Source organism: Micropterus dolomieu, linkage group LG15, assembly GCF_021292245.1.
Source record: "Micropterus dolomieu isolate WLL.071019.BEF.003 ecotype Adirondacks linkage group LG15, ASM2129224v1, whole genome shotgun sequence".
NCBI classification, from domain to species: Eukaryota; Metazoa; Chordata; class Actinopteri; order Centrarchiformes; family Centrarchidae; genus Micropterus; species Micropterus dolomieu.
Genome location: NC_060164.1, coordinates 14888716 through 14915521, shown reverse-complemented (window position 1 = coordinate 14915521; position 26806 = coordinate 14888716). Strand labels below are relative to the sequence as shown.

Below are 26806 nucleotides of genomic sequence, written 5' to 3'. Positions count from 1 at the left end.
AATACTCCAGCGCTAAGATTAAGCGGGACAGTAAGAGAGCGTGGTGTGTTTGTGAGATGAAAAGAGAAGAGAGGGACGGCGGGAAGAGGAGAGGAGTGGTGCCACGATCAACAGCAGTGAAGCACACTTTTTTAACCTTTTATAGTTCTTCTCACTGTGGGTCGTTGTGCCACCACCCCTCCTCCCTTCCACTCATCTGGCCACCAAACACAAATCCCATCTGATTCAGGGAGTAGCCATCCCTACATAAATCATTCCCTTATTCCACTGGCCACACGTTACATTGAAAAGTATTGATTTTTTTTTCTCCCCCCCGCCGCAGCACTGATTGCAAGGAAACCCTTCACAACGGTCACAAACAGGAAGTGGAAAAACAAACCACGGGTGTGTTTCGACTGACCACAATGGCGTATTACGAAGCTTTGGTCACAACATTGAAGTTCTTTACTGCACATAGCACACATGCAGTGGAAGCCCCAAGACAGCATGTAAATACTAAAATAACAGGTAAAATACAAAGAATGAATCAGTAATATATAACAAGCATTCTCCTCAACAGCAACCTTTACGTACATCTGTTTTTCAATAATACCAAATCTGAAATCAGTCCACAAAGATTAATATCTTTATTTTAGCTGTAGCCACATAAAAAAAACAAGTGTAGTTTTGGAGCTTTAAAAATGATTAAATACCAAATCTCTAAAAGGTGAGACAAAATAACGGTAAACTCTATGGTTTTAAATGAACCACTGTCCTTAGATTAAAACTGACCATCAGAAGAGCAAACGCTGCTGTCTCCATGACAGCACAGCTGAGGATACTTTGAACTCTGACCTTATACTCCTGCCTGTGCTCGGAAGCGGTGACCAAACCCAGGGTCAATCAAAAATTAGGGCAGCAGGGGTCAAATGGTAATGACCCCTCTCTGGTTATGCAACCACACCATATCAACCCCCTCCAAGTCACATCCACGCATCATTCATCCTAATCAGAGCAGTGTACCTTCCAGGGGTACGAGCTGATGCTGCTTCTGTATGATGAGATAGGTGAAAGTCTACAAGATGATGCATGAAAGGCAGAGTGCAAAATATAAAGAAATAAGAAAAGATGATAAAGCTACACAAGAGATAAAACATTTCAAACTGTGGATTTCAGTCAATTCTTACAGTACATTGATGCGTCAATACCTCGCAATTTTGTATTAACTAATCACTTCAAGTATTCCTCTAGAAGTGCCTTTGATAGAATAATTGTAGTAATTATTTCACAATGATGCCTAAAACTTGGGATTGACAAAGAGGGCGGTGAGCATGAGTAATACGAGCAGAAAAATATAATAACGGTTGGAGTTACACATCTGAACACATTTGCACTAAAAAGTCTGACTGGGTAACGCTGATAAGTTATAAAGAAGAATGGCGTAATATTCAATAACATTTTTTTCCTGTAAAGTGCATTTACAGGAATACTGTAGGCCTGTGATGAGTCAGCACAAAATGAAGAAGTGTTTAAAAACTAAAGTATAATAAAATTGTTTGATCATTAAACAATAATTTAGGACAAATATCAAAACTACTGCATTTGTCCAATAAAGAATGTAATTAAAAACACATCCCAAGAGGAAAAGGAGACAATCTTTAAGAAAGGATGACACTGTCTTGGGGTAGAGAAACTGGGTTGGAAGAGAAGGGGGAAAGACAGATGAAGGGGTGGAGGGACTGATCAGAGGGGTGCCAGACACAAAGAGGCCAGGCCATGGCCGGTGGCACGCGATGGGCAGATTAACCAGCGTTTCCTCCCCTAACTGAAGCATTAGGACACCTGACTGAGTCCCGCCAATGGCAGCCAGCCAAGGATTTGTGGGGGGGGGGAAGACAAGCTGGGGCTCGCCTTTCAACACTCAGGCTCTTCAACAACACAAAGAGGGGTGGGGTGATGTTCGTGGGGGGAAAAAATAGGGGGTGACGGGCTGGTGGCTTGGAGTGGGGAGGGGTGCTACAAGCCTTACCCCTCACCATCTGCTGCCCAGGCTAAGTGAGGACAGGGGTAGGGCCAGAGTGCAGGGTGGGGTATGTGAGCGCGAGCACAGAAAACACACGTGTATCTGCGTGCACGCACCTGTTTGTGTGTCAGTGGGTGGGTGGGTGAGTGGAATGGCAGATGGACAGGGCATACTCCTGGCACCAGTGCTTCGATATTAAGGAGTATCCCCCTTCCCCCACATTCCTAACCCCCGCTACCCTAATCCACATTGCCAGCCAATTCTTTATGTTGTACTCAGTTTGATTAAGACATCCACGATTAGAGACATTATGGGCTGGGTGTGAGTATGTGAACCGCTTATTCATGCGGCTGTTTGCTGTAATCAAAGCCAAACATACGCAGAGACTTTTGCCTGAACACCACTTAAGAGTATTTTCTGTTTAAAACAATTTTAAGACACATCTATCAGTCACTAATCCTAGTTTTATATACCACTCTTGAAGGAGTGCTGCATGTGTCATTGAGAGGAAAAGCCCCTAAAATGGTACTAGATCAAATAGCCACACACCCCACACTCATTTACACATCCTCATAGTATTTGATATAATTCCCCCTCTGCAGTGTGTGTTTATCTGCACATTATCAGTGAGCTGTCTACCCCTCCCCGTTAAAAAAAAAAAAAAAAAAAAAAAGGGGGTCAGAGCAGCAGACAGTTCAGTCTTGCTGAGCAGTAATCTGAAAATGCCTGTAATCCTCCATACAGAGCCCTTCTGGAGACCGTGATTCTAGTGTGGAGAGGTGTAGCCTCCTCTCAGTTTAGCAGCCATGTGTCTGACCAGGCTTGACACGCAACCAGAGCCTTAACTTACAGCTGCCAGGACACACACTGAGAGATGAGGCACAGCAAAGCTGCCCTGGTCACTCACTGGAATAATTATTCCATTTTTCTCCCTATACAATGCAGCGTGAGTGCAGGTCAATGAACTTATTCAACCTCAGTGTTAGAACAAGTGGCATATCTGGGATCCAATGAACTCCCTGGGTTATTAACATAAATACAGGGCGTGGACATTATTAGGCGCCATTTTTTTTAAATGAAAACGCACAAAAACGCTGCTCAGTGAAAACAGTTTACTTGGCAACACCACCATTATCAGGCAATTATGCAGGTGACACTTATTTTGTGTAAGTTTACGTGAATTCTCCCAAGGGACATCCAAAACGATGAAGTCGCACTGCAGTTCCTGAAATAAATGTCAAATTAGGGTGTCAGTTTTAACAATTTCCACATTCAGCAATTTATGCACTGCAGAGAAGAGTATGGGGCACAAATTGTCGCTGTTCGGTGCTTTAGGATAGGATGCCTGTTTTCTGAGTGTGTTAGGCACCAGCTAAAATCTTGGACTTGCCTTGGGATTACAGTGGCAACCACGTTTGACTGTCAGTCGTGTCGTTTGTCTTGCACTGTACGTGCAAGCAGCACCTCCAGATAGTCATTTATTCCACTGACCACCTACAGGAATAGGACATCCGATTATGAAGTAATATTACGTTAATTACTATGACTCTGAAATTAAGGTTTACCTGAGTTTTTGCTGATGTTATGTTCAGAATTTTGTAAGCAAACAGGTCTGTGTTGTTTCTATTGAATGCAGCAAACAGTGCTGCCGTCCAAACACTGTTGGAGTTTACTGGGGCTTCCTGTGGCTGGCCTGGCATCGGTCCTCCAACGGTTACAAAGCGACCGACCGAAGCGCAAACTAAAATACAAACCCAGATGAACATCTTAAACCCAACAACTTATTTCAAAGTGGTTTAGGAGAGCTCCGGTTGTCAGTTCTGAGCGTCTGAATTCGCGTTCAAAACCGGGTTAAAATAATGCTAGCAAGAAACGCACACCTGTTTCTTGTCTGTTGATCAAAGTATGAGCGTCCGAACTGACAATCACCACTCACACCACAAACTTGCGCGTTGCTAGGCTGCCGTGAAGCTGGTGCTGCTGCTGGAAAACAGGCTACTGCGTGTTAATTGACAGAAAAATAAAATATACAAAAAGTATGGGAATAACACGTAATATTTATTAAGAGAAATAAAGCAACGTTACGGTCTTCAGCAAGCTGTCTCTGGCTACATAAAAAATAATCATAGCCTACATGATAAATCATAAAACACAAGTGTGACCCCATTTTAACATTAATTAATACATTTGTAAGGTCAACCTTCCCTCCATGATTTGTCACTGACACAGTGGATGTAACTTAAAAAAAATCCAACCAGAACAACACAAAAACAATATCCTTTAATATCAAAATATAACTATAAAACTATAAACAAACAAAATTCACAAGTGTCCACTGTCTTAACATACCTTAACAATGTGTGGACAATTCTTTTTTGGGAGTCACATAATTAAGCTGAATGGAGGTCATCTGTGTGTAATCAAGGTGTGACTGAAGTGATTTTACCTTAAATAATACCCTATCTGAAATATTTAAAACCATTACATGAGTCAGGGGAATGACAGAACAAAATTCTCAGGGCAATAAATAACCCTCGACATGAGGTAATCAAATTGCAATGCTGAAAATTGTATTTGAGCAGGCCGTCCTCAAAACATTTTGAGTCAGACAGAGAGGGGGGCACCTGTGTGGCAGGCCACCACAACACCTACTGCAAACTTTATAGCTCATTATACTAAATGCAATATTTGGTGTAAGCAAAACAATGCACATTAACAGAAGCACACCATCCACTCCATGAAGCCCAGTGGTTGCAGCACTATCAGGCCCTAAGGGTTTGCGAAGTGGGTGAGGTTCAACTAAATGCATGAGAGATCCTGGAGGAAGATCTGCTTCAGCCTGTAAAACAGTCATTTGGAATATTTATTTTCTTACAAGACAACTACCCCAAACATTAACCCATTTGAGAGTCTAGACAACACCCCCCATCTACAATCTTTATTTCCCCTCCTGAGTAGTTAATATCTGTGTACCTTCTAGTAACACAAATTACTCTTGAACAAGGTTTACAATGAATGTCATTGCCTCACAAATAAATAATCTTTTATTCTAGATAAGAAACAGAAAATATTAACAACTAGGATGTATTTGTTGTACACTGTTAGTATAGTGAATTAAAATGTGTATTAATTTGAGAGTGATAGCAGGTATGTTCATGCAGGGTTAATCGAATTATGAATGGCAAATTATTGTACGTATGATCAAGGAAAATCGCATGTTTTCATCCATTCTCTCTAGGGGTTTAAATTGCAGATATTGTGTCTTCTTCTAAATCTCAATATACTGTGTGTTGTGCATTTGTTGCAGACAGATGTTGAGGAATGTCTGGAGCTCAAGAGTTACACTGATGAGAGGATCTTGCAGCCAGACAAAGCAGGAGGAGCATGGTGCTGCTGGATGGGCAACGGGCCCTAGAAGACACCGGGGAGAAATGGGGATTACTGGAAAGGAAAAAATTAAGAGATTTTGCTCTTTGAATTGTAATTTAGAGATGCTGTCCTGGTGCAAAAGACATAACACAAAACACATTCCTTTGTTATACTTGAAAGCATAGGCTATCCAGAAATCAGAGACACTTGTGTAGAGTGGGCGGGAAACGGCACACTGAAGGTGGGTGCAGGTTTGTTTATTTTGAGCGCTAGAAAAGGATCTTTTCATAACCAAGAAAGGACAGGAGGAATATTCTGCTTCATTGCCATTAATCTAGGGATTATTTTCTTAATTAATCAATCAAATAAATAATTAAAATAGAACATAAGATTCTCAGTGTAGGCCCAAGCCCAAGGTGGCATTTTAGAATTTCTTGTTTTGTTTTACCAACAGTCCAAATCCCAAAGATATTGAGTTTACAAATTCTCACAACTGAAAATGTGAAACCAGACGTTTGGCATTTTTGCTTGATAAATGATTGACAGGATTAAGTGGTTCAAAATGGTTACAGAATAATTTTATGTCAAATGACTAATCGATTAATGGAATGATCGTTTCAGCTCTGGATTACATATGCATATAAATATTTTATTAATATAGACTAGACTAATCACAAATATCATAAAAAAATATCATAACCCATCCTTTACTGAACCTCTTCTACCCTGCAGAAGCAAGCACTAAAAACACGTTACGCACTTGAGCTTGAAATTCTTGTAGAAAATACATTTTCCAGAGATACCAAATTGTCATTGTGTGTAACAGGCCAACATAGATTGACACGCAGTACAGTACTGTATATCTGTATACTGTACTATACTGTGTACTGCTAACAATCTCCATTTGATGTAATGGTGCTGCCATTTAAAAACTCTCTGGGTTTTACTATTTTACTAACCAGCTTCGTCACAGGAACAAGCACATACAGAACATACTGAATAGCTATGTGGTATTTGTAGACAAATGTTACATTTGTCAGGATTGTTAATGACAATTCAATACACGAGAGCAGTAGTGGATTTCAGATAAGATGTCAGATAAAGTAGCCACATACACATAAAAAAAACAAGTACAAGTCTTGCATTCCAAAAATTTTAAATCAGAAAAAAAGAGCACTGTTTTTAGCCAAATGTATTAAAGATTTAGCACTGGAGCTCTGTCAGTTTTACATTATATTTTTGGATCATTATTATTGATGCAACACGTAAGCAGGATTTAATATTCAGAATCAGAATCGGGTTTATTGCCAGGTACATTTTCACATATGAGGAATTTGCCATGGTATGAATTGGTGCTTACAGTACACATAACATCAATAGTAATATAAATATATAAAAAGGAGATCAGAAAAAAGTATACAAAAAATATAAAAAGATACAATGCTGATAAGTATGTGCAAAAGTTGGCAACATGAGCATAAAGCACAGTTGAGCGTTGTTGTAAAGTGTGGGGTCAGGAGAGTGTACGAGTGTGTGTGTGAGTTTGGGGAGGGGGGCATGAGAGTCACTGACAGGGAGCCGGGCCTTGTTGAGGAAGCCCACTGCCATCGGAAAGAAACTGTTCTTGTGGCCAGAGGTTTTGGTCCTGATGGACCGCATATTGCAGCTGGTGGTGGAGGTGGAGGAGCTAATTTTAACTACCTTATATACTTTGGGGTAGTTTAATCTAACGTTATAACAATGAATCATATTTTACAAGCCGATTATGGGTTTTGTATGGGAAATCTTAATATGTGAAGTAATAACGTTAGAGCTGTGAAATAAAACGCAACGCTACAATATTTGCCTCTGAAAAGTAGCTAGTGGAGTAGAAGTATAACGTTAAAGCAACATTATCTGGACAAACTCAACAATAGTACAAGTACCTCAAAACTGTACTTAAGTAGCGACAGCACTTAACTAAATAAGCGTACGACGGCACTACAGTGTTGTTACGTCAGCAAGACACACGCCGGTGTAACACCAAAGTCTGTGACCTATCACATTCTGTGACTACACCCAAACGACGATGTTTTCCTAACCATAACCAAGTACTTTCGGTGCCTAAACCAAACCAAGTACTTTTGGTGCCTAAACCCAACCAAACTGCAACCGCTTCACATCGTCAACAAAGCCTTTGGCGCTTAACTTCCCATTTGGGTCACAGAATCTGGTAGGTCACACATTTTGGTGTCACACCGGCTTGCTAACTTTAGCGGAGCTTACGTACCGACAATTAACTTTTTAGGAGGTTTGTTGTGTGACGTTGAACACTTCCAAGGCACAAACGGCTGCCTGTTTACCGTGATTATTAAACATAACTTACATGCCTTCATATATTAATTACCAACATATTTTTAATAACAAAATACACGCTAGCATACCATGGGCGGCTGATGCTGATAAGCAGCCATGATGATCACGCGCCGTTCTTCTTCCTGGCAGCTCGTTGTTTTACGGTGGTTGTCAAACAGCAAATGGTTCTTTACCGCCACCATCGACCCGGAGTATGAACTGATTTTCAGCTTAACTGCTTCTATGAAAGTGCTAGTCTCTCCGTAGTTCATTTATTCAATATTTCAATATTCCTTCATGATAGACCCCCAATAGGTAGGCTACACAAGACATTAGTAAATTAGGTTTGGGACACACATCACATTTTTCAAATGTACTGAAATATATTAAGTTTAAAAAAACACAAACATTTTTCTTGGTTTCTCATCTACAAAACAACAAATGCCACAATAATTGGCAGAGGTAGAAATAGCCTCACAAGTAGAAAATGGAGACAGACATGACAAAACTAAACATAAAAGTGTGTTTCTGCAATAAACTAGGAAAGTAACAGGCTTATGTCTGAAATATGTACTTTACAGTTGAAATTATTTTGAAATACTGTATTCCATTTATAAGACTGACAGGTCCGCAGATCTGTCAGTATCTTTATACACATTTTTATTTAGGACCGAAGATTTATATAAAAAGGAGGAACAACCTGAAAACTCTCAAGTCCTTAGACTGAATTTATAATTTCAGTCACAATATACAGTATACCAGAATAAAATGGTTGCAGGAGGAAAACAAAAGATAGGCATATGCATTTCTGAAGGTAAAATTGATTCAATAGAATTTATTTTCCTCATCGTAGCTTAGTAGTTTTTTCTTTTAGGATTTTATTTCACCCAAATTTACATTTACAATTATGTCCCCATGTGGGTCATTTTGCAAGACAATAAAAAAAAAACAAAAAAACAATATGTCCATAACCAATTAACATTTAAACTACATTTGTCTTTATTATAAATAGAAAAATCAATATTCATTTTAGGCACATTGAAATTAAGATTTTTTTTTTTTTTTTAAATTTAAAAACAAAATATAAACCACACTACACTTTTAAAAAGGTCTATTTTCTCCTTTATACAGAACATTTTAGTGTTGAACAAGCATTTTTCAAAAATGGCCACATGTGAACAAACAAGTTTCATAAATGTTCCTATTCCCGGGCAAGTATGACGTGAAGCTGTCTTCAGTAAAACAGCATGTGAAATACAGACCAGTCTGTATGCATTTAAAAAGGGCTCCCTCCAAGCCACAACCATTTATTTTGGTCTGAATCTACACACCACAGTTTAAAAAAAAAAGAAAAGAAAAAAAAATCACCCTTTACTATGATAGCTCCATAAGAGCAAAATACATCCAACTACTTATGCTTAAAAACAATCCCTTGGACAATGAAGGAATGTAGTGCTGGTTCATCTTTTTCTTGTGGCTGGAAAATACCAGTACAAACACAAACAAAGAACACGTGAAAAACAGAATATCACCACCAACTGAACAGCTAGAAAACAACAGAAAGACTTGGATTAAGCTACACATTAGTTTTTGAGTCCACTTTTAAATAATCTTTACTAAACTTATGTTATTAGGTTTTCCTTCTCAGACACAATTGTCTGTTCACGTTTGTCGGACAAGTCAACCGTGAGTGTTTTGGCACAAAATGCGGCTGTTGTATGATCTGTGCTCTGCATTAAATTAGCAATTCAAAACAGTACTTGGGACATGTGTGTTGTGTTGATATGAAGATCTGGCAAAATGTAAACCATCATTGCCATAACCGACTGCCATGTAATATCTGCAAAATAGAAAACTGTTGTTCATATTTCAATCTAAAATAACAATTTATGAAAACACAATCTAGCTGCTTTGTTTTTCTTCTTAGGGTAAGTTTTCATAAAGTATCTTCACCCCATCATAGGGAACGTCGCACCTGAGGTACCTTTAGCACATCCTTCAGAATCAAAAACTGCATTCAAGCGTGTCCAGTCAAAAGAAATGACGGCAAATAGATAGACAGAGTAATGTGTAACATTTTGTTCGTCCTTTTGTTTTGAACCAGAATATAAAAAGCCTCTACAGCAGCATGGCCACACAACATATCTGCTAACCTCTGAAATGAACAGAAACATTATAAATGAGTATAAAAAAAAGAAAAGGTCTCCACCTCTCCACAAACGACACACACATAACTCCTTCCTAACAGGCTACTCCTGTGGCTATTGGCTATACAGGTTTTGCTTGTTTGGATATCATTAGATGCCAATTTCTATGCTGAATATCAAACCACAGCTGAGCTCTCAGTTTGATTCTCTAGTTCTATAAATCTATGACATGCTTAGTGTCCATGAGGCAGGGCAAAGGGCATTTATTGCCCCTTAAAATAAAAAAGGCCAAAAGTAAAATGAGAGACTGTGAAACATTCTGCTGCAGAGCAATCATTAATAGTCTGCTTAACACAGTTTTACATAGTAACAGATTATTCTTTAATCTGAAATATTTCCATAGCTCATATACCTCCTTTATTGGTATGCACAAGGGAATGGAGAAGAAGTGTGCAATGGGAATAAAGGGGATCTACTGTATGATACTTGCCTGTACATATGACAAGTGGAAAGAGTGTGAGTGGTGCTGTGGCACAATGAGGGTTGAAATAAAAGATGACCTATTGAAAAACATTGAGTGTTGACAGATGTGTTAGGTAGCGCCACACTGCCCCAGCTGGAAGATTGTTAGTGCAACCCTGGTTTGTACACATAACTCCGTCTTCAGTCAGTATGAAGTCCATTAGAACCGCCATGTGTTCCTACAGGGCATTATTCTCCGGTGAGAAGAGAGCTGCCAGGCCCAATGCTTCGCTGTTCTGTAAATCCTTGTCTGGCTTCGGCTTTTTAAAGAGCGAAGGAAGATTCCGGATATGAACCTCCTTCCTGAACTGCTGGCACAGAGCTTTCTGTTGGCAGGGGACAGAGAGGGGAGAGGTTAAACAGAGCTATCCGAGATCTACCAGAAAGAATTTCATTAGATTGTATAGCCCTGTTGAGCCGCTGCACCTTTTTTTTGCTGCTGAGCACAGAAGATTTACAACACAGCCAGAATCACACTGCTGAGTAATGACTTGTACTATTAGGCCAGTGTCTCTGGTCACTTCTAATGAGCTGCCTACAGTGAGATAAAATAGAGAAGCACTGCTCTCTAGGGGCTAAAGGAGGCATTACCCCAACAGTTCCTGCAATGAGCTTCTTGAACTGGTCTTTCCTCTTCTTGTCTCCAGCCTTCTGGGCATTGGGGTCCATGAGCCTGTGATCGTACTGGTCCAGAGCCTCCACACTGATGTTTGGGATCTGGGTCATCACTGCTCTCAGCTCCATGTAGCGAGGCCGCTAAAATACATGGACAAACACATGTAAGGAGACACGAGCAAGGAGATTGAGATGCATTCAGAAATGAACCTGAAAGTGAAAAAGATTTAAAAATTGGGATTATATATAATATTTTTTAGAAACTCAAAATCTCCATATGTGGCGAAAACACATGCAATTTAAATAATAATAATAATAATGAAGTAAATAGTAGTAATAATGGTAAATAATGTGCATATTAATTGATAATGAAAATAATCGTTTGTTGCAACCCTAGGTGACTTCTGTAACTCTTAGCGGACAAATGGACCAAACAAAGGCAGAGATAAAGAGCAGATATAGCAGAGATTATTGCAATTAGCCTCACCAGGTTTTCATAGATATGCATGGCCAGCTGAGAGAGGGTCGAGTTGCAGACTTCATGCTGCCCATGAACCTGAAGGCCCCTAAGAACACTGGTATAAAACCACGTGACTGCCTCGGGAAGCAGGTTACCTCCTACGACCTGAAGAGAGAGAGTGGATGTGGGAAGAAAACTTTAGAAATATGTAGACATTTTGTTACAGCCACCTTTCAAGTCAGTTTGTGTCAACTGAAACATTGAATTAATTTAAAAAGCTTGACACCGCAAAACAGTGCATTAAAAAGTGATGCAAATACATTTGTCGTCAGAACTGAGTGAAAATACATGAGATGATCGGGTTTTTAAAATTGTTGAAATTCTCTCTACATCCCAACAGCAATCAATAAATCAAATGTTCTGACACAAAAAAGAAAAAAAAGGCATCTGTGGCTGTCGCAGGGCTGTAATAAGCACAGCCAATAATTTCATTGGGTTCGAATGAAATGTCTCGTCTAACTGCCTGTCTACCTACCTGTGCGCACAAACGGAACATGAAAACGTGTTTTTGGAGGAGTGACTTTGGAGGGACGCATGAAGCGCGACGCATGGGGTGGAATTTCTTTCAGTTTGATACTTACAAAATCCTGCTGTCTTGCTAGTTTCTCTGACGTTGCTTACCCAAGCTGGGTGGTCACAAATATCTCCATTAAGTGCATTACTCACTCATTACTTCATGAACTTCCAAGATTCTTTCAGCCATCCAAATGCTCCAATTAAATTCTCATTCAGCATCCCCAAAAGTCTGTAGATACTTAACAGTCTGGTAATTGTATAACATTTAATTGTCAACAAACCCCATCAAAATATCCAACCATAACAATGAATTGTTCCCACTAACAAGTTTATCCAAAGCCCGAAGTAACTTATTCCTCTGTGCCTTAGACTTCTATTGTAAACTATTTGAACCACATAAAAGAGCCACACTTTTGCACTGGATATGTGAATGTAAATGCTCTGTATTTTTATAGCGCCTTTCTAGTCTTTGCGACCACTCAAAGCGCTTTTACGCTCACATTCACACACTGAGCCTAAGCGCTCAAACAGAAACTAACATTCACACACCAGTGGAATAGCCACCAGGGGCAATTCCCAAAGACACTTTGACATGCAGCCTGGAGGAGCCGGGGATTGAACCACCAGTCTTCCAATTAATGGGCAACCTCCTGAGCCACAGCCGCTATTGTTCCTTCATTGGTACTGTAGTTTATTTTGAGTAGACCCCTCGTACATGTCCTGCACCTGTACCAAATCTGAGACTGAAAAGAAATGCACTGGTTACTCTTGTTTAAGCAACATTTGCTAATTCAGAAAGTCTTGAGACCGACTAACATACTGTTGGTTTTGTGTTTCAAGGGACTTGTGCACAATAACCAGCCTTCTTTTAAAAGTGTGACAAGAAAGGATGAAAAAAAATTCATATATTAAACATTTGTTGCTTTAAGTGTGCTACCTGTCGCAGGAGGGTCCAGCAGACCATGGAAGCAGTGCGGTGACAGTTAGTGGTGTCCTTCCAGGACAGGGAGGTGAAAGAGAGGGTCAATAAGGTCATGTAGATGTTCTGGGAAAAGAAAAAGAGAGACATTGAGTTCATATTCAGCATTTAATGTGAATTGTCTTTTAGGTGTGACTATACGGCCCTCTGAATGTTATGTGATGCGTTTCAGGACTGACCTCATGTTTCATCAGGCATTTTCCCAGCTCAGTCAGCTCGTCTGTGGGCTGACTGGGAGACGCTGTCTGCACTGAATCCATCATCATGTCTTCCTCTACCAGAGCAAATTTCAACAAACAAAACAATGAGACGCTTATCAGAGTAAAAACAAAACAGAATCAACTCGATTCCTTTTTTTTTTTTTTTTTTTTACTCTCACCATCTATTTCCTCTTTATTTGCTGCTGGCTCAGGCACTTTTCTGGAAATACAGCTCACAGCTAGAAGAGAAGGGAGAAGGAGTATTACAGCCTTACAATAACTCAACTCCCCAGTTTACCCTCAGACTAAGAGAAAAAGCTGATCAGGCAGTTGTGTGTTGTATCCTCAACACCTCATATTTTTTCATCCATCCATCCAAAAAAAATTCACCCCCACAGTCCAATGTCTTTGCTATTTTAGCTGGGAGTGCACACAGTCTAGGTAAATGATTTTAAACTTGACCAAAAGCAACAATTCTTTAGCTGTTTACCAAGACAGCAAGTGGACGATAATGTGAATTAGGCCACAAGCATGAAGAAGCACATTTTACCAGTTGGTGAGGACACAACAGCCTGTTTGTGACCTGTGTACTGCTGATGTCACACACTGAATATGGAAGCAGCACCAAGCAAATGATATTGAATGCACTGCAGCTGTGCAATCGCCAGCAACAAGGCAAGTTTATTTGTATAGCACATTTCAACAACAAGGTCATTCAAAGTGCTTTACATAGGGAAATTGAAAAAATACACATTAAAATATAATAAAAGTTACAGTGCAGTGTACAATCAGGGTTAAAAGAGTTAAATGGAAAATAAAAACATGCTGAGGGGTTGAGCAAATAATTGAGTTACAATTATTTTGAAAAGAGAACAAACAGAGAAGTACACTTAATCTACTCTCTCTAGCTAGTCTGTACTCGGGTCCATAGCAATCTTTGGGTCCAGTGAAACTCCAAAAACCCTCGGACACTACAGAGAAACCAGGACATGTCTGTCCGCAGGCCACTTTGATCCAGTCATACTCTAGACCCACTTGCATGTTTACAGGTGGACAGAGGTTCCTGCAAATCACTCAGACCACTTCCTGTAAGTTATCAATCTACTAGTTAAAGAAAAATCTTAAATATTTAATTAAAAGCAATGGTAAATTAATTTAAAAGAACTGACAGTTTCAGCAGCAGTACAAGTTCAACAATTAGGTGAACCTCCCCCAACCCTCTTTAATGACAAACACAGGCAAGAGGTTGTTAGTCACCCAGGACAAATCCTTTTGGAGGGAACACAGTCATATCAATATGTAGATTCTCAGCTCTATCTAGGAATTATGGCTGATATTTGCAGAGACACAACCTCACTGCAGGACTAAAGTATTAGCCATATTAAGGAATGAGTCCTGAGCTTCACTTTATGCTTTGCTTTACAGTGAGTTTAGACAGGGCCATTATATTACTATCATAAAACAACCGTAACATCAATGTAATAAAAATAACTCACTTTAGCGTTAAGTATTTTATTTTTAAATCAATACGTATGCCAACAAATGCAAAGCAGCTGGGGAAAAAGAAAAAGGACTACTCAATGCAATAGAAGTCAACACACTCACTGTCAAACCTTTAATTTCAGTTTAGTTCAAAATGATCTGTTTATAGCAACACATGGGATGATCATTTTCAGGTAACAAATTATCTTTCAATCCAGTGTGCATTTATTTGTTTACCACACCTGTATATGGTTTTCAGAATCTCTCACACACACACTTTTATTTCTTTGTAACAACAACAGTTTGCTATACTTGTATAGAAGCATAAATGGGGCAGTTACTAGAGTTACTGAAACTTACTGAGTAGATCCAGCACCTCCCTGGTGAGCAGGCGTGCCAGCTGCTCCTCCAACATCTCCTGCGTCACCTGGCTGTCCTGACACACCACCTGCTCCTCCTCCTCCTCGCCACTGAAAACATAACAGGTTACCACTAAGTCCACAAATCCGATTTGTAGCTTAGACACGGTGATAACCAAAGAATTAAACACACAGTATATACACAATAGAGACTTTAGAGTGATGTGAGATGAGCTCTTAAACAGCATAAAGACTCAAAAGGAACAGTGTTGAATAGATTTTCCTTTTCTTTTTACAATATGTGTGGTTTTAATGTTTCATTTAAGTGGTCATAAGTGTTAAATTCATGTTATACAACAGCCTCCATTGTGAGTCAATCACAGCCATCCCAACTGAGGACTTAAAAAAAATGGATATAATTTCTAGCCTACATACATACAGACACAAACACTATCCCACAACTTACTTGACAGAGGTCCTCTGGTTGATGACCTGCCACTTCACGTTGAGTCTCTGTAGTATGAAACGGAAGTAAGGCCGTGAGATTTGGCAACAAAAACAACTGTGACTGAGGGAATAAAGTGCATTTAATAGTGATATTAATGATAAAAAAGGGATGTGTGGAGATCCTGACCTGCAGCATGTAGGCAAACAGAGGGCCCAGCAGGGGGCAAAGTAGACTGTCGTAGTACTCCTGAGGACATGATAGTACCAACAGCCTCAGAAACACCCGTAACCGCTTGTTAAGGAAATTCCATGTTAACCATGTCAAAGTTTTTGGGCACGTGACATGCACGGTGACCTGGAGGGCAAAACAACAGACCAAGATAGCGGCTCACACCGGACTCCTTCATATAAATTTTATTTGGAACACCTCTCAACTCAAGAAAAAAGGTAGATATGGACAAACTCCAAGTGTTGGGCACTGGCAATCCATATACAGCAACCGTGGCCGCATTTCCGCAGTTAAAAACCACCAGGTCCCTGCCAGCGCTTGACTGTGGTAATGTTTACATTTACCTTGTTATGAATGCCTCACCTAACACAGCTCAGGCTTCTCTTCTCAATTAGTCTATCCGAAAGCACAACAACCATCCAGTATTTTGGTTACGCAAACGTAACAAACTCAAAGCAACAGTGTATCACTTGCTTCCTGGTTGGCGGGCAGCGTTTTCCTTCTTGGAATGTGAAGTCACGTGAAAACTATGAATAGCTTAGCATTATTCATGTACATTATTCGTGTAGCATCAATCTAAATGAGTCTGGAAAAAACATCTTTGTCACCAAACCACTAAGTATGGCAATGGAAAACTCTGGTAAATCAAATGAAGCAAAAAGAGAATAAGGATATGAATCATAGGGCGAAGTCTGTGGTCAGGCACATGGTCGAGGGAGACAAAAGCAGAGCCAGTTATTTCTTCCGCCAGCCGCTCAATGGTGTAGAACTCCTGCTGCAGGGACAGACCTGCATTTCCCAGGACATGGAAACTACAGGAGGTAGACAGAGCAGAAGAGGTGATGTACTTTAACCCGCAACAACATGTGAGGTAAAAAACACAGATAAAAGTTTGGGGACAAACTGCTATGACTTAATTCTTACCAGTTGTCATACAATGTGGTGAAAAACCCCTGCATGCGCTCCAGGTTGGTTCTATACACAGGAGAGTCGTAAATATCCAGAAGATGCTGAGAGAGACCTGGAGAGAGCACATATTCAGAAGGTTTAACCAGAATCTTTTCAGATGATGGCTCACGATTGGGCAAACAGCAAGTGCGGAAAAGCTGCACTTACCAAGAACCACATTCTTCTCTGCATCCATCACCTCGTGGGCCCTGGAGAAGGTCTCACTCAGACGAGCCATGTTCTCTGGCGTGAACAGACTGTTTTGAGTCCTGTGGTGAGGAGTGAAGAAAAGAGACAGGTCACAGGTCAGCATGGTGGCAGGAATTATTATTAAGACATGGGCATGTCCTGCCATGCCCATGTCATGTGTAAATGACCCGATATGGGGATATTATGATCATCAGTTTTTTTTGTTAGCCAAAATTAGTTTCCCCACGTAGGAAACATGACTGAACACAAGTTTTTGGTGCAAAAAGAATAAAAGGATGGTACAGCGTCAACATAAAGAATAATACCTGATTAGAGACAGCAAGTTGGGCAGCAAGACCAGAAACTGGGCGGTGCAGGGGTTTCTGTAGATGGGAGCTCCAGCGGGGGTGTACCCGACCACAAAGCTACCAGCCTTGGCTTCCTCCAGGTCTGCAGGCCAGCGTGCCCGCTTCACCACCCCGAGCATGGCATACAAACAAAAACTCAACTATAAGAAGGCCAAAACAGAAGGGATAAACCAGTTAAATTCATGTTACACTGTTACAGCTGGCTACAAGAAATGTAGCCACGCTAGCAGCATGATTCTAGAGACAACAATGTCGCTTTGTTGGCCAGTCCACCACCATACCTCAACAACTATTAATGGATTGCCATGAAATTTTGTACATTTATTCACATCTCATGTAATCATCAGGTCAAAATTCTAATTTGTCCAATGACATGACCATCAATCTCTGCTGTAATTTCTACTAATAAACTCAATACAAAATCAAGCATTAAACCTAAATTAACAGTAAGTAAAGTAAGCAAGTCTACACTGAGGTCAAATTGTCTACAACCTTGCTAAAAACCCAGTGACAGAAATCCTCAGGACAGACTACTATCGTTATTAGAGTTTACATGCTAACTCAGTTTACACTTTTATACTTACCCTTCCCCTATTAAGACCTGCTGTGTCTGCATCTTTACTTTGCTCAGTGACCACCTGATCAGCACCAACAAAGGAGAGGAACACTACAGGGTTGGACAGCACACTGAAACACAAAAGAAAGAAGAGAGACCAGTCAAACATCTGTCATGTCATTAAAACACTGTCACGTACAATTTGATGGAAATAGAAAGAATTGAAACTCACTGCCTCATCTCCTCTGAGGTCCATTCTGCAACCACTGAAGCCATCAGTTCATCTAGAAAAGCCTTCTGCTTTGCAAAGTCTTTGAACTGGTTACTGATGAGCACCAGAGCTTCCATCAGCGAACATTTCTCCATGTGAGTCAGCATGGGGTCGCCCGAGAACAGCTTCTTCACGTGATTGTAAAACATGTCGAAACAAGGCTGGGGAGGAAAATAAATCATGCAACAGTCACATACATTTACTCATGCCTTCATCAGCGCATAAAATTCATCAAATGAAAGCAAGTTTAATGCTATTTTACTTGGATACAAGGACATTTACCAGGATGAACTGTGGGTAATCCCGGCAAATTTTGATGATGGAAGAACAGGCGTGCCTCCTCACGCTCTTTACAGCCCGGGTCCGAGGTGCCTGAAGATACAAGTTAGAGAACGGTTGGTTTTTTGTCTTCGACATGAAGGATGAGGTAAAGTGCTGATGTTCAGTTCTGTGAAGGCAACTCACCTTGTTTTCCTGACCAAGATCAAATGTGATGGCATTAAACAGCTGTGGGGATAAAAGAATACTGTTAGGTTAGCGTTAATTACAAATACACTCTAGTTTTGTAACAGAATCAAAGCCTATTTAAAAATCTGTTGCTGAAACTGCAGGCGCAGCAACAGAAAACACGCAAAATTATGTGATGTGGGAAACGTTTTTGGAAAACTGACATTTGTAAAACACAACCTGCCAAACCAAAATTTAGGCAGAGGTAAAGTAGTTGCAAGTCATATCTCAGACACTGTTTTCTTATGATTTGACCATAATTCAAACTTAATATCTTCCACAATTACACAAATGACCACATCCAACCTTAATTTATATAACCTGTATTTTCATATGTAGACATATACACAATAATCATATGTTTGGTAGATACACATAAGTAACATGTAGCAACCAATAAGCTGACCTTGTAGAGGACCTGTGGCAAGAAGTGCTGCCTTCGTATGGCAAATGGGAAGAGGGCAGAGACGTTGGTGAGCACACAGGACAAGATGAGCGGGTCTTTGGTATCATAGTTCAGCACAGCCTGCAGCAGTTCCATGCTCTGATCTATGGGCAACTTCTACACAGTAAGAGGCAGAAGGAGGGGGCAAACCTTCACATCATTATAATCAACATTATATTTTCCCCTCACACGGTTTTGTTCAGTTACATGAAGTTGTTCCTGTTACCTCCTCCTCCAGATTTTTGAAGATCTGTGCGACCATACACTCCATGAAGACGGTCATTGCGTCCCACTGGACCACTGATGGAGACAGGAGGGAGCATAGGCCCTCAGCAGTCTTAGCTAGTTAGGTGCAGAAGAGAGAAGTCAAGTTAATTTGCTGCATATACAAACTGATAACCACTGATGGATTTTTTTCACGTATTCGAACTCTACAAAAATCTAAAAATCTTTCTAATTAGTTTCATATTGCTGCATATTTTACATGTTAAATGAACCAAATTCACCACAAATTTACAGAAAAAACCATCCATAGCAAAGAACCAAACAACACCTAGAAAAGCAGTTATCTATCTCCCCCTCTCCGATGCTGTGTAAATGTGTCAAGAATGAACAAACACTTACATGTGGTATCACCAGTATCAATAGGGCTGACGATTTGATACTGTAACCATTCTGCTGCTATCTGGAAAGCCTCCAGAGGAACAATGCGACATGCATTCCTCACCACCTCTCCCTGCTGCGCTCGAAAAGCTGTTAAGCATGAAAATACACCATGAAAAACATCAAGGGATAAAATAAAAGAGAACTGATCTTAGGTGAAGTAAAGCTGGATCCATGACGCTTACAATTAAAGAACGAATTAAAATCCTCGTCACTGTCAAAGTCCACGCGGGAGTACTCGCAACTTGGGTTATCGTCTCTAGATGGAAATCCAGTCTGCAGGGAAAGACACAAACCTTTATTAACACCTTTATTGGCTTCTATTTACCCTAAGAATGGTTGAACTGACATCACTGCCTCACCTTGACTAGGTTGGTCATAGACGCTCTGAGGAATTTGATGGCCATCTCCACAACAACCGCGTCCTTCGACAGAGTCTCATGTCTGAACAAAGCTCCCCAAGACATCAGAGTGGATGACTTTAAAAACTGCAGGACAAAAATAAAATGTATAATACTCACAAGAGAGCTCAAACACAGGTGAAGGATTCATATTCTACTGATTCAAATGCAGCCTTTAAGAAAGGAAATTTAGAGGTGAAAGATTCAAGTCCACCAAAGAATTCTCATCTCACCTGACTGGAATGTGTAGTGAAGGCTAAAAAGGCCTCCATGTACTTGCTGAGATTTGCAGGTACTTCCACTTCTACATCTGAACCCTGTGGAGAGAACATTATGTTCCCCACTGATCACTCATAACCAGAAAGTCTAAACAGCTAAAATATGCTTCTGTGATTTTACATGACGCGTGTTTGGACCAAGTTTGTGGCCAAATTAGGATAAACTCACCACTAATGAGCAGAGCTGGCCTCCCAGTGCACACAGGACCTGACACAGCCTCTTCAGAAAGATGTAACGCCGCTCCACCACCTCCACTGCTCTTAAAAAAAAAAAATAATAATAATAATAATAATAATAATAATAATAATAATTATAGGCCTATAGCTCTGCCAAGTATTTTATATATAAAAGGTCTTGGGAGAGGACCTTACTGTTTAAGTTGGATCAGTTTGTCCTGACCTTTGACAACCAGTTTGGTTTTAAACCTAAGCACAGATATGTTTGTTTTTGCTTTGAAGGAGTTTTTAGATTTGTATGACAGGCTAATTACACAATTTGTGTGTTTGATGCCTTTAAAGAAGAAGTGGAACAGGTTGTATGGTTGGTAACACCATCATCAACCACTTGTTTTATACAGATGATGATTCTTTGTCCATATAGTACTGGCCTTCAACAATTACTGAGGGTTTGCTCTCAATATGGCTCATATCTTGACATTAAATATAATGCAAAGAAGAGTAATATTGTGATTGTTAGGAGTAGGGAGGACAGGGAACGGTAATTTCCTGACTTCTCCATGTCTGGTACTGTCCTTAAAGTATGTGATGAGGCTAAATATTTGGAATATTATAGAATAACTGATGACCGCTCTGATGATAGGGACATTTACAGACAGTGTCATGATGTATGCAAAACATAATATGTTGATTCGCAAATTTAGTATGTGCTCAGTATCTTTGAAGACTACTCTTTTTACAGTATAAAGTACCCCTATGTATACTCCCCATTTGAGGCGATGCTACAGCAAGAGGAGTATGGAGAAAAACAATTTAGCATATAATGATGGTATGAGGCTGCTGCTTAACGTGCCACGATGGAGCACGCCAAATGTTTGTCAGTGCTGGCGTGCCCACCTGCGCTGCTGTGCAATTTCATGTACAGATGTAAGTGTAGGTTATCAGACTCAGCAAACAGTAGAATTAATAAATTAGCGCTAGGTTCAGTCAGGTTCTTCTCTTGTATGTATATGACTGTGTCTGTTTTTCTTTTGTTAATTTTGTATGTTTGTTTTTTTGTATGTGTTTTAATGACGTGCTTTACAGTATACAGTTGTGTCACATTACTTACTGTGATTCAGCTGATTTCTTACAAATTGCCAATCCATCTGCTGACCTGTAACGAGACAGACACAAACCATTCAATAACAGCCAAATGGTAGATTGAATCCTGTAAAGAGGGATGATGAAGAGATGCAGTTTTACTCACTGGGCCGCAGAAAGGATGTAATGGATGGCTACATCATCGAACAGCAGCATGAATGGCTTCCTATCCTCCAGCTTGCCCTGTGGCAAAATGACACAATTGATAACATGGTTTATCATTGTTCATTTAATGTAAATATCCACCAACAAAAAAAACAAAAACATTCTAGGTTGTAACTGAGCATGTTGTAGCAGGACTAATCTGATCTGTGGTCCTTCAAGTATTGTATAATTTAAGGGTGCTTTCACACCTGCCTCGTTTAGTTCGGTTGAATCGCACTAGAGTTCGTTTTCCCCCTTGGTGCGGTGTGAATGCAGCAATCGCCTTGGGGTGCGCACCAAAAGTGGACCAAACCAAGCGTACCTTCTCCTCCTTGAAGAGGTGGTCTCGGTATGCTTTGAAACGATCTCTGGTGCGGTTCGCTTGTGGTGTGAAAGCAAATGAACCAAACAGGATTTCATGATAGCAGAGATGTGATCTGAGCATTATTTCCAAAGCTAAACCACTAATAAATCCATCTGCTGACAGCGACATGTGTTCAGCGATCTTATAGTTCATCTGTATAAGCCGCTATGTTTATGAAAATCATTTAATAAGGTATAGCCTACTTGTCAGTGCGGGTATTTCCCTGATTAATAGGTTAAAATCTGTTTAAAAAAAGAAGGAAAGTAGTATTCCGTTTATCCTGTGAAAATGTGTGACAGCGATACCACAGTATACTATAGGCAAATAAGCCCCAAATTATTACTGTACATGTCCAGTTTTTATGTTATTATTCATAATAGGCTATGCGGTAAATTATTACTTCGTGAGCTCTTTGCGATACAGATCAGAAGTGTTAAAAGTGCTGCACAAACTTCCGTCAGTCACCGGAGTTTGATTTCCACACGTGGGTTCTGATGATGCAGGATGACAAATCGCCAAAGCTGTCCAATCAACAAGTTACCTGTACGTCTGTGTAACGTCATGGTTGCTTCTCTGGTTCGTTTGTAAAACTCCACTGTGAACATGAACCGGACCAGAACTAAAATGCATATCATTTTTTTCACTTGGTCTGGACTAAATGAACTGAACTACAGGTGTGAAAGCACCCTTAATCTTTAGAAATCTGCATTTGGATCAGCACACAGTCATAGAGAGATGTGACGATTGTCAGATTTTTTGACAATATCAAAATCCGGTCTGGGAATATAAAGAATATTACAGAGATTATAGCCACACTCACAAGAGTCAGACTCACAACTTATAACCATTTAAAGTATGATGTAGACATAGGACTATCTATATGATTTTCCAATTATGCAAGATCTCTCAGAGCTGTTGTTGCACACGTCATCGAAATGTGGGTACAATTACACAATGCATTCAAAAGTCAGTGCATGTATGTCGAAAACACTGAACAAAATTATAAACGCAACACTTTATTTTTGCCCCCATTCATCATGAGCTGAACTCAAAAGATCTTTGACTTTCTCTATGTACAAAAAAGGCCTATTTCTCTCAAATATTGTTCACAAATCTGTCAAAATCTGTGTCAGTGAGCACTTCTCCTTCTTTCCATGACTTCCCAATAATGTACTGATAATGTATTAATATCTGGTTAGAAGATATCACACAGTTGTAATTATCTTGCAAAAAAATAGGACTGAAAAAATAATCTATTTACAGCTATCGGGCAGGTATTACGGTTTAAACATGGTCTTTCAACATCTGTTTTCCCTGTGACTCACCTTCCGGCTTATAGCAATGAGCAGACACTCGGCTGCCTCCAGCTGCAGCTCTGGTTCACCCAGCAGCAAACACAACATCTCCAATAGATGACAGTTTCCGGAGGTTATGTGCACCAGAGACACCCAGTCTATGTAGCCTGCAAGTGTATTCAGCGTGGCCACAGCAACTCGACAGTGAGCTCTGGCCTGTGCTTGGAAAAATGGGCGAAATGGGGAAAAGTGAGGGATGGGAGTGTCAATGAAGTAATCAAGTTCATAAGAGGTTCACTTAAGAGCAGAGATGCGGAGATGTTTTCTCACCTGTAGTTCATGTCCGGGTGACCCTTTCTGGATTACCAAAAACACAAATCGGACAAATATTAGACATTTCACTGTTCAATTATTACTTACTAAATAATATGTCAAAGATGACATAGATCCATGATAGTACTGTGAAATTAATCATAATGCTACTTATTTGTACAAAATAACTGACCAGTTTACGGTAGTCTTCGACGTTAACTTGCAGAATAGCCATCATGAAGCTGAAGATGCTTTCCATATTTTGGGTGAGCGTCTGCTGGATATCTCTGCGCCGCTGGGTGGGCAACGTCTGGAAGGTAATCACATCCTCGGCCAGCCTCAACAGGATCAGCATCACCAGCTCAGTCTGTGCCTCCTATGTAGAATTAGTAGACTTTATTTCCCTTACGTCTGACTTTGCTAGTCCATAACAACAGGATTAAAAGGGTTGCATCTTTCGTAAAAGTTGCTCGAAAAGACCAACAATATAATTCGCAGTGATGAAATAATCAAGTGGAAAAGATGTTGTTTAGGTTCATAGTTTCCGAAAGAGGACAATTTCTACCAGTTGACCCCAATTAAAAAGAATATGACCAGTGTTTACTTACTACTTGAATCCATTTACCTTGCTTTTCCATTCAGTTCTCTTTTCCCCACACTCACATTCACACACCTACACCTTTGTTCTGCAACACACCGGCTTTCTCCGCCTCTTTCTGTCTCTCTCTCCCCATCAGCAGTATGTTTTATAAAGTTTTCGAAAAGGCACAGAACCAGTCTTTTGGATTTTATAGTCTCCCGATTTGGTGTTCACAGCAGCAGGTGCGCCGCATGTGGAGGAGGCTTGTCAGTGAGGTAGCATGGTACCAAATGTCATCTGCGGTGTGTTCACTGATGCTTTACCTGGTCTGTGCTTGTAAAATATCCACCGTGTCAGCGTCTTGTAACATAATACTATATCACATCTCTCTCTGTGTTTCTCTGCAAAATGCTGAAATCAGTCACCAAATATACAGTACCTGGGCAGCTATTAATATACCTGGGCAGCACCCACAAGTATATTTGGGAAACACAAATGACTAATCTTCAACAGGACAAATTTGCATCTGAGCTATTACATAATCATATTCAAATAGCTTCCCAGCTCGCAAAGGAAACAGCTGATGGGCAGTAACAAGCCATTTCCGCCACTATGTAAGTTACTCACCCCTTGGCTAGTGAGAGCCTCCATCTCTTTCAGCATATCTGGCCAATGTTGAGGCCATTCTCTCTTGATCATTTCCACTATGATTCGTGACAGAACATCTTTGATGTGGCTCTCCTCCTCCAGGATTGAATGAGTACCCTGATAAGACCCAAAGCAGGTGCCAGATAAGTGTCTATACAACTGTGACAGTAAGACAGTGTTTAAGCTTCAATTGAACCATGAGACAGATCGTTATGTTGTTGTTAACAGCCTTTTACAATCACCCTTACATTTGATAACAGCTGCATGGCACACTCCTTCAACTGGACTTTCTCTTGTTGTTGCATGTTGTTCCATCGGAACCTGCAAGAATAACAAACCTTCTTTCAGATCTGCAGCTTTTACCATGTAGTCGTTTGTTATACTTGATTGATTATAGTTAAAGTACACTCACTTGATGATATGCTCCAGGATTTGCAACCCAAAGTGTCTCACTACAGCTGGCTGGGCTTTGTCGGCTAATTGCAGGCCACATGGGACACAGAAGGAGCTTGTCTCTTTAAACTCTTCACAAAACTGGTATGAAAATAAAGCTTGTTATATTACAGGCAACTAGATAAATGCTATTTTAAAAGGTTTGAAAATCATACTTAATTCATCTTAATATTACTGTATACATGTAATGTGCCAAGAGGCTACAAGAACAGCTGCCTCAGCGACATTTCAATAAATACGTAAATAGCATACACAGCTAACCTACCAACTAGCCACTAAAAGCTGCAACGCTGCCATTAGCAACATAACGTTAGTTGACCTTGTTAACTCGAGCTCTGCCTTTCATAACCCTCCGCAGTACGTTCAGTACTAAACCAGATGTTACCGTTTCTATGAATGAATGAACGTGGGGAGACAGAGGTGGTAATCGTGGCATAACGTTACCGGGGCTAGCTCGCAAGGCATCTTGCCATCATCATTGCAAACTTAGCTAACGTTAACTAACGGAATCGAACTGTGTGATCAATGCTGTTACTACTAGTGGTCCTACCGAGGTAATCTGACTTTTTAAATCAGCTACGCAGAAACTTGATTGTACTTTCACAACACCTCAAATAAATGACAAGCTCTGCTAGCTAGCAGCTAGCTAGCAACCATAACGATGCTACCTTTAGGGCCTCCAGTCGGTAAATTTGGCTTGTTTCTGCATCCATCATCACATTCACAGCTTTGATGAGCTGATCACACATGGCAGCCACCTGGTCAGCCATGACTTCAGGTAGCGTCTGGCACACTGTTAAGGCAAAAGCGAGGAGCTCCCTTATGCAAAACACCTGCACTACAGTGAGCTGCGTACGCTCAGGGAGGTACCAACGTGCACAAAACGTGCTGCCTGTGTGTTTGAACCTTCGGCTCGCCGTAAAATAGGAATTCTGGGAGTTGTAGTCGAAGCGCCTTTTTTTAAAACAATCGCCTACGCGCAGAAAGAGAAATTCCTTGTGAGTTAGGGGGAAAAAATGCGTGACGTCTGAGAACCTGTGGAGCCCGAAAGTGTCAGTCTTATTTCAACTGACATGCTGATATGATCAGATACATGATAAATGATTTAAATTAAACAATTATACAGTGTTTTTATTTAATCTTTTTTTTGTAGAAATTCAATTGAAGTATAGATCGTTTAATTTCAAAATGGCTTTTGCAAAAGTTTTTATAGGCTACCATAATGGTATTTCTTCAAATTTCATAATGTCACTTTTCATGACAGTGGAGTCACTAGACTAGCACCCTCTTACCTTTCAGCTCATCAAAGCATTTAACAATTTTTGGTTTATATATCTATAACT

General features: G+C 40.2%; 1 protein-coding gene and 1 long non-coding RNA gene across 5 annotated transcripts; both read right to left on the bottom strand.

The window, feature by feature from the left end:
- Nucleotides 1-4039: 4039 nt before the first annotated feature.
- On the bottom strand, nt 4040-8055 carry LOC123984112. Its single transcript, XR_006828363.1, has 2 exons — nt 7795-8055; nt 4040-5413 (listed from the first exon to the last, which is right to left on the bottom strand). It is a non-coding gene; the product is annotated as an uncharacterized LOC123984112 (long non-coding RNA).
- A 465-nt stretch (nt 8056-8520) lies between these two features.
- Nucleotides 8521-26351, bottom strand: LOC123984179 (exportin-5). 4 transcript variants are annotated; one of them, XM_046070920.1, is made up of 33 exons: nt 26132-26351; nt 25423-25544; nt 25259-25331; nt 24990-25127; nt 23976-24158; nt 23801-23827; nt 23501-23686; nt 21774-21850; nt 21636-21680; nt 20517-20607; nt 20303-20386; nt 20031-20156; nt 19854-19944; nt 19630-19758; nt 19232-19347; nt 18967-19119; nt 18519-18560; nt 18336-18425; nt 18015-18214; nt 17811-17913; nt 17185-17366; nt 16838-16938; nt 16646-16742; nt 16397-16533; nt 15680-15777; nt 15512-15558; nt 15047-15156; nt 13384-13443; nt 13184-13278; nt 12963-13070; nt 11477-11614; nt 10966-11130; nt 8521-10700 (listed from the first exon to the last, which is right to left on the bottom strand). In XM_046070920.1, exons 1-33 carry the CDS (start codon nt 26231-26233, stop codon nt 10554-10556), a joined length of 3663 nt encoding a protein of 1220 aa, XP_045926876.1. In that variant the 5' UTR covers nt 26234-26351; the 3' UTR covers nt 8521-10553. The 4 variants fall into 4 exon arrangements, with proteins under 4 accessions (XP_045926876.1, XP_045926875.1, XP_045926877.1 ...); XM_046070919.1 differs by having other exon boundaries at nt 18967-19122; nt 26132-26350; XM_046070921.1 differs by lacking the exon at nt 26132-26351 and adding an exon at nt 25849-25929 and having other exon boundaries at nt 18967-19122.
- Nucleotides 26352-26806: the final 455 nt, after the last annotated feature.

What these genes read in the sequence shown, in the direction of transcription:
- LOC123984179 (XM_046070919.1), bottom strand. Translation starts at nt 26,233, where the DNA reads ATGGCTGACCAGGTGGCTGCCATGTGTGATCAGCTCATCAAAGCTGTG. An exon ending in TGATACTGGTGATACCACAT is followed by an intron (nt 19,348 to 19,629) that starts GTAAGTGTTTGT and finishes GCACCTAACTAG; the next exon opens with CTAAGACTGCTGAGGGCCTA. An exon ending in ATTACCCACAGTTCATCCTG is followed by an intron (nt 18,215 to 18,335) that starts GTAAATGTCCTT and finishes TTTCCTCCCCAG; the next exon opens with CCTTGTTTCGACATGTTTTA.